The 13,099-nt window shown below is 45.4% G+C and overlaps 1 protein-coding gene across 4 annotated transcripts in view; it reads right to left on the bottom strand.

Annotated features, from left to right (window-relative positions):
• The window catches only part of RPTOR (regulatory associated protein of MTOR complex 1), a 262,877-nt gene extending 250,322 nt beyond the window's left edge, over positions 1 to 12,555 (bottom strand). For all 4 annotated transcript variants that reach the window (XM_055090448.1, XM_055090449.1, XM_028499286.1 and 1 more), the window contains exon 1: positions 12,453 to 12,555. In XM_055090448.1, the coding sequence (XP_054946423.1) occupies positions 12,453 to 12,555 (103 nt within the window). The remainder of the gene's footprint in view (positions 1 to 12,452) is intronic.
• Between the last annotated feature and the right edge of the window lie 544 nt (positions 12,556 to 13,099).

Genomic DNA, 13,099 nt, shown 5'->3' with positions numbered 1-13,099 from the left:
AGCCACAGCCACCCCCCACCTCTGCAGGAGACCCTCCAACACTAGCAGGTAGGTCTGGTTCAGTTTCCTATGGGGTCACTGCTCCTTCCCCTGGGTCCTGATGCACACACTACCTTGTGTGTGCCTTCCAAGAGTAGAGTCTCTGTTTCCCCCAGTCCTGTCAAAGTCCTGCAATCTAATCCCTCTAGCCTTCAAAGTCTGATTCTCTAGGAATTCCTCCTCCCGTTGCCGGACCCCCAGGTTGGGAAGCCTGACGTGGGGCTCAGAACCTTCACTCCAGTGGGTGGATTTCTGTGGTATAAGTGTGCTCCAGTCTGTGAGTCCCAGAAGTTATGGGATTTGATTTTATTGTGATTGCACCCCTCCTACCGTCTCATTGTGGCGTCCCCTTTGTCTTTGGATGTGGGGTATCTTTTTTGGTGAGTTCCAGTGTCTTCCTGTCAATGATTGTTCAGCAGTTAGTTGTGATTCCGGTGCTCTCGCAAGAGGGAGTGAGAGGCCAATAACATCTTAATATTATTACAAAATAGTCCCAACCCCATGGATCCCTGAAGGGGTCTCAGGAACCCCCAGTGGTCCACAGACCACACTTTAAAAGCGGTAGGAAACTGCTTTCAACAGAGTCTCTAATTTCAATCAGAAAGCATTTTTTTCAAAGGAAGAGGTTAGACTACTGGATAGGTAGAATACTTAAGTCTTTTATCTAATTCTCCTCCTAACTGTGACTAATTCTTCCACTCTATGTTCTGGATTCCAGATCGTTCCACTTTCTCAGACACTAAACTCCATGCTCTAGGATATTCAGCCTCTCCCTTTTAACCAGAGCATTCCCATGGGCTTCTTTAAACTCAAAGTTATACATATATACTTGACTTAAGGCAGATAGCATCACAAGGTTTTCAAAAAAACAGCAGCAGTCCTGCCCCTCCATCCACATGCCAAGCCTCACTTCTCAGAGGACAGAACTGTCCTCTCTTCAGCCACCATTCCACTCCCCCATTCCCTATTCTCCCAACATAACCACATCACATTTTTATTAAATTAATATTCAGTGTCTTACATTAGCAATGCCTATGGAAATATTATTCAATGCTGAGCCAAGTAGTGTATGAAAATGACATCTTTCTTGAATTGTTTTTCAGTCTCCTTGTTTTTCATGTATTAATACTAACTCTGCCCCAACTCTCCCAAAGTATCCCTCTCAAATACTATCTTCCACAAAGTATATCAGCTAATCTCTCCTCTCCTCCTGGCCACCGCTGAACAATCCTACCCTGGTAGAGAATTCGAGATTCCTCTTTGTAGAAATGGAATGACTCCCAAGAAAAGAGCCTAAAGGGACTGGGGGACAATAACAAAAGGTCTAATGTTAGTGTCATCAGAGTCTCAAAAAGAGAAAAATAAGTGCAGAGCTCAAAAAGTAGTTGAAGATATAATGCCTGTTAACTTCCCCAATTTGGTAAGAGATATAAACTAACAGATTCCAGAAGCTCAGTGAACCACAAACAGGATTAACCCAAGGAAACCACATCCTGACACATCATAATCCAATTGTTAAAGAAACAAAAGACAGGGAATTCCCTGGCAGTCCAGTAGTTAGGACTCTCACTGCCGGGGTCTGGGTTCGATCCCTGGTCAGGGAACTAATAAGATTCCACAAGCCGCGCAGCACCACCAAAAAAAAAAAAAAAAAAAAGAAAGAAAGAAAGACAAAGAAAAATCCATAGAGAAAAATCCGATCACAAACACAGAATCAGGAATGGGAAAAGCTCTGGATTTCCCAACAGCATTATAAGCTGGACAAAATAGAGCAATGCCTTCAAATCCTCTGTGAAAACAATTTCAACCTGATATTCAACTCTGAGGGTAAAATACAGGTCTTTTCAGACGTGTAAACACAAAACCTGTATCTCATGTTCCTCTTCTTGGGAAACAGGCTACAAAAGAAGGCAACAAAGGATCCAGGAAATGAGACAGAGAGACAGTGAGAAACAGAGAGAGAGAAACAGAAAAAGAAAAACCACAAGACACCCATGTACCAGATCCAGAGACCAAGGAGCCCAACAGGAGCTAGAGGAGTGTTTTTTTAAAAAGTAACCAATTATCTGAGCACTGGAAAAAATATTGATAGCATTTGACAGATGTACTGGAATATATGTAAAAAATAAAATAAACTCATAAGTTCACAGAAAATTTAGCAAATTTGTAACTACAGGGGAAAAGGTTATATATACATATATAGACAAGAAAGGACTCAATCAGAGTAGCCCCTCTGGGAAGGGTGGGAGCAGGACAGAGCTCTTTCTTAATCTACCTTTTAGTACTATTCGATTTTTAAGATATGCATATGTTACCTTGATAAAAATAAAATAACACAAAAATGAATTATAAAATTAAGTAGGGCTTCCCTGGTGGCGCAGTGGTTGAGAATCCGCCTGCCAATGCAGGGGACACGGGTTCGAGCCCTGGTCCGGGATGATCCCACATGTCGCAGAGCAACTAAGCCCGTGTGCCGCAACTACTGAGGCTGCACTCTAGAGCCCACGCGCCTAGAGCCCGTGCTCCACAAGAGAAGCCACCGCAATGAGAAGCCCCTGCGCTGCAATGAAGAGTAGCCCCCGCTCGCTGCAACTAGAGAAAGGCCGCATGCAGCAACAAAGACCCAGTGCAGCCAAAAATAAATAAATAAAAATAAAATGTAAAATTAAGTAACAGAACTTTAGAGTTGGGAGGGGCCTTTACCATGGATATGTCAAAGTCATCAAGGACTCTTCATAGAGACGCCAGGCCCCACCCTGGAAAGTCTAATTCAATAGCTTCAGAAGAGGCCAGTGACCTGATGAGCAGCTCTGGCTGAGGGAAACCTGGTGAAAATTGGGTTGTAACTAACTTATCTGGAAGAATTATGGTAAACTTGTTTTAATCCGTAACTAAACAAATTAGATGTTAATCTTTAGCTCTCTCTGATATGGTAGGAACAGAGTGTTAAGGTCTCAAAAGAATTATAATGACAGCAATCAACGCTGCTGTAATCTGAATCACAAGACTGGCAAGGGACAGGAATGAATTGGGATCTGGAAAGTTAAAATTAAGGGCCACCTAAGTGCATAGGGAAGGGAAACAGAGCAAAGGGAACCAAAGCAAAGGGAAGCAGAAAACAGCTTCAACAAATTGAAGCCATCAAATAGCTGGTCATGTCCTGTGCATGATGACCAACAGAGTAAATGTCAGAGCTGGTTTGAACGCATCTAATTCATGCATCCACACTTCCATGCAGTGCCCCTGTGGTCAGCGCTCTGGCCATAGGTAACCTATGGCTAAGAGAACAAAAGTGGTTTCCTCTGTAAAAAGATAAAGGCCTGCCCAGGAATCACATTGATCAGTGGCAGCTCTTAGGCACATCCTCTAAAGAACCACGACAAAGGCAAAGGGAGGGAGGGAGTTCCAAAGGCCCAGAGTGCAGGGAAGACGAAAACTACACCTCCTCCTCAGACTTCACCCTCTGGAAAGCCCAGGCCCCCACCTGCCCCTTCCTCCCCGCATTGTTCCCAGCGAGGGCATGTGGAAAGCATGTGGGAGCTGGAGAGAGCCACGCCACACTTCTCTGTGCACCTCACTGACGGCCCAGCAGACACTGGAGCCTCATCAGTAGTGGCGGCCGACAGCAGCACCCACTCTTTGTCCCCTGGTCTCGGATCAAAATACCACCACCCAAGGGAGGAGCAGGGGCAGCTACCGGCCATCCATCAGGCTGTGATCAACTAAGTGAGGCTGTCACATCCGACCCACTGGGAATCCCTGCGGTCAATTAGTTTTATGGTTTCCTCCCAAGAATATGACAGCGAGTGGGAGAGGGGGAGGTGAAGAGAGGGAAAGAATGAGGACAACTAAAATGGTGCATTTAATACTACATTTACTAAAATAAACAACTAAATAACTTAAGTAAACTAAAATTAAATTCCTGGGTGGATACTGCTGACAATGTTATCAATCTGATGTAGGGTGAAGAGGACAGAACATAAATTTAAAATTGTAGTTCTGTCTTAATAAAACACTTCTCTTCTAATGCCTTCACGGGTTTCTACTTAATGAACGAAGTGAATTAGTGAGTGGGTGGGTGGGTGGGTGGATAGATGGATGGAAAGAAAAGTAGATGGTAATTGGCATTTGTATAAAATTTTAGCTCTTGATAAATCTCCCTGCCTGCAAGCTTTTCAGCATAACCCTCTGTATTTCAAGACGCTTAGAACTTCACAATGACATGGACTTAGTCCAACCCACCTCATAACAAAGAAGAGAAAGCTGAAGCTTAAAGTGGTCAAATGACTTAGTCCAAGGTCACAAAGGTTCCTGGTGGTGCTGGCATTCAGCCAGCCCAAAAAGTGGAGCCTTTTTTACCTCCCCATCTTCTTCACATTTACACAACCCGACTACCATGTCCTATCCAATTTTCCTTCAGAAGACCCTGTGCCCCATCACTGCAACTACGTTGGTCACTACGTGATGGTCACTACAACCATCAGCTACAACTGTATTGGTCCAACCAGCAGCACCTCGTGTCGACACTACTGAGACTCCCTGCTCCCAGCCAGCCCCTGAAGACGCTGCAGGGAGCAGAGGGCAGAGGCCAGGGAGTGCAGTAGGGCTCACTGACCTGTCTCCTCTCAACCCACTGACCTGTCTCCTCTCAACAGACCAGCACAGTGAGTCCTTCTAAAATAATACTTCTATGATGTCTCTCCCCCAAAAGGCCTATGGTGCCTCCTGAATGCTCCCATTTAGATAACATGCAAAATCAGCAGAGATAACAGGCACTGTCAGTACAGTGGAGCCCAGGGCCTGGGTGACTGGAAGGTGACAAGAGACAAGATGGGCTTCCAGGCTGCTGATAATATTGTTTCTTGATCTGGGTCTGATCAGTTTGGGAAAAGTTATCAACTACATACTTGAATCAGTGCACCTTCCTGAACGTATGCTATCCTTCAGTACAAATTGAAATTTTAGAAACATGTAGAGCTCACTGCTCAAGGAATGTTTGTACTTCTTTGTAGCTTGTATTTAGTGGACATTTCCTAAGTATTTGTTCATCGACTTATTAACTGAGCACTGCCTCCCAGATCAAGTGCAAATTTCTTTATATGTCTTTTAAGGACTCTGCCACTAATCAGTTGTGTAACTAATTTTTGCTTGAGAAAGTACTTAATGGCAAAAAGGCCACTGAAATCAGAAACGGTTTTTAATGGTTCTGGATTCTATTAGCCATAATATCATCTACATACATTTTGTAAGTAGTAGCGCACAGAGTGAGAGGCATTTCATCTCACTGAGCTCAAGGATAGAGCTGGGAGCCCCTCAGCTGTACGGCCCTTGGCAGTAACGCTCTGGCTAATGGCCCAACCCCGATCCTCCCAGTACCTGAGGGTCCTAGGAAGGGAGCCAGAATCCTGCAGGAACCTTCTCTACAATTAAGCCCCATCCTAACCACTCAACCTCCCTCCCCACATATCCACAAGTAGACCAGGTCCCTGTTGTCTTTTGCTGTGTTGTATACAAACACCAAGAGCTGGATGTGTTCTCAAAAGAGCTGAGGGGGTGGTTGGGACGCCCTGTTTTAAGTACGGGCCTCGCGGTTTACACAAAAGTCACTTTGCACAGTAGAGACGAAGGGAGGCTCCAAGCAGTTACACAGTCCTCCTTCGGGGGAAACCCAGACACTACTACAAGAGGCTGGCATCACTGGACAGAGAAAACAGGTTTTAAACCAGGAGCCCCTTAGAGCAAGGGTCCCAGGTGCAGGCATGGGGCGTGCCCCAGCATCCAGCAGCAGGGCCCAGGCGAGCCCAGCAAGCGCTCCCAGGGCTCAGTCCCCACCGCCAGGCTCCTTCTCTTCCCGGGGTCCTTCACTCTCACCTCCCGTGCAGCCCCCCCAACCCGTGTGGCCCATTCCAACTCCCCCACATCTGCTGAGCTCGAGGGGCCTGTCTCCCATGGTCTTGTCTCCAGCGAAATCCCAAGGATCACGACCTACATTTCTTCTGTGTATACCTCTACACTTAACACGTAGATCTCTACTTAACAAACATCTGTTGACCAACTCGACTATCTCTCAAGCCCAAGTCTGACGTAAGAATCAGGCGACAGCCTGTGAAAGTGTCTGTAACCCCAGAGCGACGCGCAAAGGCCGACCATCACTATCTTTAGCTCACCAACACAGGTCTCTTAATGCCCACTTGTGTGGAGGGAAGAAGAAAATGCTTTTCTCTAAGGAATAAGGGAAACAAAGCAAAGTGCCCCCCAAATATTTCCTTAGGATAACCAAATTCCCAAGCATCTGACAAACCCATAGCCTTCTTACCTGTGATACATGGCTACCATTAGCTGGACATAAAAGACATCAAGGCTAAATTACACTCCCTCCTGTTCAGCACTCAGCTCATCTACACTCTGTTTTAAAACACAGATTCCTCCAGCAGGTATGGGAGCACCGTTCTTTAGCGGGACTGTTTTTACTTTAATGTGGGGCCATAAAACAAAACAGCTTCCCCCCTGCTTCCCTGAGTGTCGCCTCCATGAAATAAAACAGCATCTTACTATCTACAGGAACAGAGGGGTGGGGTGGGGAGAGGCGTTTAGCTCCCGGACCACGCCTACGGCCTCATGTCTGCACACACACTCCTGCAGGGCTACTCAGGGCCTGTGCGCCTTTCCTCCTCCCTCGGCCGGAGCTCGGAAGCTGGGCCTTGGCTGTGCAACAGTCCAGCAGGGAGGGCAGGCCGTCACTGCAGAGTACTGTGGTGCAACCTCTACTCGCTTGTTCTGGCACCACAGGAAAACCTAAAGGGCCGCTTCAGGGACTCTTACATCCTCTGAGCCTCTGGAAGTAGGGTTCTCCCCAATGTGTATGGAGACCTGTGAGCATACAGGTACACAAAAAGGGACTGGAAAGTAAGAATCTGCCTATTTCTCAAGCTCCCAGACCCCTTGTCCCTGAGATCAGGGCAGTTTCAACCAGCACAGTCTCACCAGTTTGATGTGTGTCTGCAGCCATAAAGCAATCAACTCGTAATCCCTACCCAGCCCTGTGCACAGAAGCACAGGGTTCTTTCCCCTCTCTTTTGGGGCGAGCACACAGAACGGAGCAGAGGTAGCACAGACGCAAGAAGAGCTCAAGCTCCCACCCAGCACTTTGGCCTGCTAGGTGGGGTGGGGAGGTGGGTGCAGGCCCGTGGGGGCTGCTCCTGGCTTAGGGCAGTCCTCATGCTAAGCCCAGTTCACGCTCCAGTTAATCGCCCTCCAGCCAAAAGGTGGGCGCCATCATCAGCTCCATTTTGCAGATGAGGAAACTAAGGCCCCAAATGGTTAAGGGACTCACTGAGTGAAACAGCTGGAATCAATAAGCTGGGGTCTTGACGAATGCAAAACCTTTTGAATTCTGGTGATAGAGCACAAGATGCTAAGACCACGTATAAAACATCAATTGGTTGCCTTCTAAACGGAAACATCTTTTTAGGTTATGTGAAGGCACCAACCCCTGCAGGGGGTCTTCCTCGGGACTCCTTCCCCACCCATGACATACTCCGGGTATTCCCATCCTGAAAAAGGCAGAACCAACCCGTCATCGAGCCTGGGTCTCCTTGCCTCGCCAGCCAAGCCTTCACTGTCCCTCTCGCCTTCGCGCTCCAGGCTCCCAGCATCTCTCACTCAACTGCAGCCACAGCTTGTGACAATGCCAACCTGAAACTCTCATCCAGTGGCACCCGGCCCTCCTCCTACCTCTGCCCACCCAGAGGGGTCTCCGTCACAGGCGGCACCCCTCCCCACTCACTCACGGCCTGGCTCTGCTCCTCTCCCTCTGGTCACTGCACATTCTCAGCAGGTGACGTCCCCCAAATCCCTTTCTCCAACCAGAGAAGTCTTTCTAGCTGTCTGCTGGAAAGTGGCTCTACTCTGAGCATTCCAGAAGCATCTTACCTTACACAAAACATAATCCCATTATCTCCCCTGCCCAGCTGGCCCCCAACTCTCCATCTTGGTTACTGATATATCATCATCCCTTGAGCTAGCCAAGCCTGAAACCTAAAGCACTTGTTGAAAATGCTGAAATCCCTTCTTGAACAATCCTAAAGCCATTGGGGGGAGAGGCAAGTCTGGGCAAGGTTGGCACCTGCTCTAGGATGAGGGTAACTGCGGCAGCCCAGAATGAGCTGTCAAGTCCAATCAGGGGCTCAGAGCCTGTACAGGGGAAGGAAAGAAGGTATGTCCGTGGAGCGGTGACCCATATGGTGTATCGGAGCCCAGGCAATGAGGACGGACACCTGTGGGGAAAGCAGCTGGGTATAAAATAAAGGAATGTGATGACAGGGATAAGAAATTGGTTCACACAGGAGGATTCATCAAATTAGTAAATATATTAAGGATGAAGGATACCAAGGTTCTCACTGTCAGAGGAAGAGTTATAAATATGGAAAATTCCTATTGGTTTGGAATGGGAGGCAGTAATGTAATGCATGTTTTTTATCTGTATAGATAATACTGAAATATAGATATGAATGTGTGTCCACACAGAAACACATACACATATTATGCACATGTGTGCATGTGTGCATTCCCTTGCTCCGTCCAATGAGAGAGGCAATGGGAGAAACAACACAGTACACAGCTCCAATAAGAACACCCAGAACCCAGATCTCGGTTTTCAAATTCTATTTGCCACTAAAAGGAACTAGGCTCCTTAGAGGAATGGCTGATCCCAGGAATGGAGCAGGGAAAGACAAGATGAGACAGAAAGTACAGACGTAACTCTAAGGATGATGGAAGCAAGACAAAAGGCCATATAAGCCAGTGGGAATGGGTTCCCACTAGCTAAATGGGAAACAAGTGGAGTATCAAGATAAATGATGGTAATATTGGACTATAATCCACTGATTATAATATAAAATAGGAATAAAAATATATAAAATATAAAAAAGGAAACCATGAGTTCAAATTGAATAAACTGAAAGTCTGATGAGGAAAGAAATATTAACGCAGCCAAAGCATCTCTTCCCCCCAAATACTTATTAACTACAAAAGGGAAGGGGGCGGATTTCACAGCTGAAGTTCAGGTACCACACCAACTTAATCAAGTGATAAAAGAGTTACATAACCAGCAATGGGATAAATCAAAGTCACGTGCCACCTGACAGGACACCACGGAGGAAGGCGGATCTCTTCCATGACACTCTTGCCAACGAGGCATAAACAAAATTTAATCCCGAGGAAACATCAGGGTTGTTCTGCTAAACAGAGCGCCGGTGATCTTCTGAATGTCAAGGTCATGAAGGTTAAGGAAAGACTGAGGCCTGCTCCAGCCTGAATGAGACTAAATTAAGGGCAATGGGTGATACAGCAAAGGGTCCTTGTGCCATAAAGGACCTTATGGGGACACCTGGCAAACTTGAATGCAGCCTGAAGGTTACCCAGTAGCAGGGCATCCATGTTAATCCCCTGTCTGTGAAGACCGAGTTGTCATTATGAAAGAGAAACTCTTGTTTGTAGGAATCACACAATATAGGATTCCAAGGTGATGGAGCATCATTTCAGCAGCTTACTTTCAAATGAATCAGGAAAAAAACTGCTTAGTGCTCTACTTGCAACTTTTGAAAATGTTTTTTCAAAATAAAAATTAAAATATAAGCTGCTAGACACCATTACAAATTTGCTGAATCAAATCTCTACGAGTTTTTTTTTTCTTATCCCATATTGTTAAAATCACCAACAGAAGGACCCACTTTTTAATAAAAGCCAAGCAAAATTTTTTCAACTTAAAAAAGGCAATGTGGGGACTTCCCTGGTGGCGCAGTGGCTAAGAAGCCACCTGCCAATGCAGGGGACACAGGTTTGATCCCTGGTCCGGGAAGATCCCACATGCCGCGGAGCAACTAAGCCTGTGCGCCACAACCACTGAGCTCGTGGGCCGCAACTACTGAAGCCTGCACACCTGGAGCCCATGCTCTGCAACAAGAGAAGCCACTGCAAGGAGAAGCCCGCGCACCGCAACGAAGAGTGGCCCCCACTCACCACAACTAGAGAAAGCCCGCGCAGCAACAAAGACCCAATGCAGCCATAAATAAACAAACAAATAAATAAAATTAAATCTAAAAAAACCGGCAATGTGCCCTTTTGAATTCAAAATCCATCGAAATTATTACAAAGTAGATTGCATACCTGAATTGCAAAAATTTTTTAAGAACACAATATTAAAAAATCTATTCGTTTGCTGGATTTCACACCAAGAAGGAAGTAAGGAATTCTTTGCGTTTTTATTAACATTGTCCCATAAATACTAATCAAAGAGACTGGGTGAGATGTGAGCGAGGGTTCTTTGATTTCTAGTTGGGGACAGGAGGGTAGGAGGCAAAGGACCCCTAGAGAATCTAATAAAAACCAAGGCCCCTCAGCCCGGAAGGTGCAATGCTGTACTCAGACACTACCACCCACACAATCCCAGCGGGCTCACGCATCCCTAGGAGTACACACCAGGATCCAGGTTGAGAAGCCCTGTATTAAAAAAACCTAACAGAAGAGTAGTTAAAGAGGGAGGAAATAGAAAACAATTGATTAAATTCAGCTTTGACAAGGGATAAATGAAGTGGAAACGGTCAGTGGTGGCTAATAAGAAGTCAATTTCAATCGGCACAGTCACCAGGGGATGGCAGAGAGCCAAGAAAGCATCTAAGGAAACTGGCCACAGAAAACAGCTACTGTCACCGGGCTTGGGGAACAAGGGGCCTATGCGTCAGGCAGGAGGCTGTGAAACAAAGGCTGCCATCCTAAGACACCCCCAAAGAGTAGCGAGACAGGTAAGTGGGAAAAATAACTTTTTTTTCCAATTCAGATTATAATAAATTTGTAATTTTTACTATTTAAAGTAGATAAAGGGGGCTTCCCTGGTGGCGCAGTGGTTGAGAATCCGCCTGCCGATGCAGGGGACGCGGGTTCGTGCCCCGGTGCGGGAAAAAAAAAATAAATAAAGTAGATAAAGGGAATTTCTGCTTTTGCTTAGAATAGAAAAAGCTGGGGGGGGCGGCGGGGGTGGGGGTTTCCCTGATCCTACCAACAAGAGAAAGCTGAATAATCAGTGACGGAAACAAAGGAAAATTCATACTGTGATGGCTTCATTGGTAAATTACACTAAAATTTAGAGAAGAAATAATACCCAAATCAATACAAACTCTTCCATAAAAAAGAAAAGATGGGAATATTTCTCAACTCATTTAATGAGACCAAGCATTATTTTGGTACCAAAACCAAACAAATATGTTACAAGATGAGAAAACTATAGACCAATACCCTTCATAAACAGAGATGCAAAACTCCTTAACAAAATATTAGCAGTCAAATCCAGGAACATATGAAAAAGATAATACAAGTGAGGTTTATGCCAGAAATTCACGGTTGGCTCAACAACCAAAAAATCAATCCATATAATTCACCACATCAACAGACTAAAAGAGAAAAGCCAGGTGATTATCTCAACATGTTGAGAAAGCGTTTTATAAGATGCAACATTGATTCTTGACAGAAACTCTCAGCAAACTAAGAATAGAAGTGAACTTCTTACCTTAGAAAAAGCATCAGAAAAAAACTTTGGCTAATGCCCTATTTAGTGGTGGGAGCCTAATGCATTCTCGCTAAGACCAGAAACAAGTGAAGGCTGTGCACACTCACCATTTCTAGTCAGCACTGTGCTAAGATGCTCCGAGGAGGAGCATGACAAAGAACAGCCTCACCTCCTCCTGGAAAGAGCTAGGTGGGACTCCTCACTGTGCAACTGAGGCACCTGCATGCAGGCATCAGTCATTCAGGTTTAAGTGTATATAACTCGTACTGGGCTTCCCTGGTGCCGCAGTGGTTGAGAATCTGCCTGCCAATGCAGGGGACACGGGTTCGAGCCCAGGTCTGGGAAGATCCCACATGCCACGGAACAACTAGGCCCATGAGCCACAACTACTGAGCCTGCGCGTCTGGAGCCTGTGCTCCGCAACAAGAGAGGCCGCGACAGTGAGGGCCCCGTGTACGGTGATGAAGAGTGGCCCCCGCTCGCTGCAACTAGAGAAAGCCCACGCACAGAAACGAAGACCCAACACAGCCTAAAATAAATAAATAAATAAATAAATATAACTTGTACTACATGCCAGACGCAGGACAAATTTAAAGGAGAAAATTATATAATCCAATAGTCATTATCTTATCAATTTTTCTTGAGACACTTTCTCCACGGCAAATCATAAGTGAATGTATCTAAAATAGCCTAAACGTTATATAACTGCAAAATGAAATAAAATCTTCAGATTTCCACAAACCAATCACAGGCCTGCACTGGACCAGGACAGTGGAGGCAAGCCCTGCCAAGTCCAGAACCCCACGCAGTGATCCCTGCAACAGGCTGTAAGAGAGGGACCCATGCTTACCAATCCAGCATTCCAAACGTGCACAAGGAGTAGTCTTCACCACATCTGGAGGGTCCACACCAACATTCAGGCACAAAACTAAGGCAACGCTGACCGTCTTCATCTAGAAACACAACAGAAAAAAACAATTAATTCAATATGAAACTCACTAATGAATTTTCCAGTTGTTAAAATGTTCCCAGACATACGGAGCCCTCTGCTTCTGCAGCCGGTCTTCAGTCGCCTGTTACCTGTGCGACCCCAGGGGTATTTCACAAGTAAGACAGGGTTTCAGAGTCAAGTAAGCAGATGGGGAAGAGTACATGGCAGGAGAGGCTTTTCTCAGGCTTCCTTATGATATACTTCCAGAAACAGAATTATCTGATGAAAAGATATAAACATTTTAAGACACTTGATACATTCTGCCAAATTACTTCGCAAAAACTCTGCACAAATTTACATTCTGACCAGTTCATCGTTATTCTCATTATTTAAAATTGTTAATAATTTGATGAGAGAGGAATTGTCATACTGATTTAGTTTGCATTCTTCAGGATTAATAAGGCTGAATATTTTTTTCAAATATTTGTATCCTTTATCCTTTGTGGATTTTCTACTCATGTTTATACTACCATTTATTTACTAACATTAGTGATTTTTTCTAATTG

This window comes from Physeter macrocephalus, chromosome 14 (genome assembly GCF_002837175.3).
Source record: "Physeter macrocephalus isolate SW-GA chromosome 14, ASM283717v5, whole genome shotgun sequence".
Taxonomy (NCBI): Eukaryota; Metazoa; Chordata; class Mammalia; order Artiodactyla; family Physeteridae; genus Physeter; species Physeter macrocephalus.
This window is presented reverse-complemented; position numbering and strand designations above follow the sequence as displayed.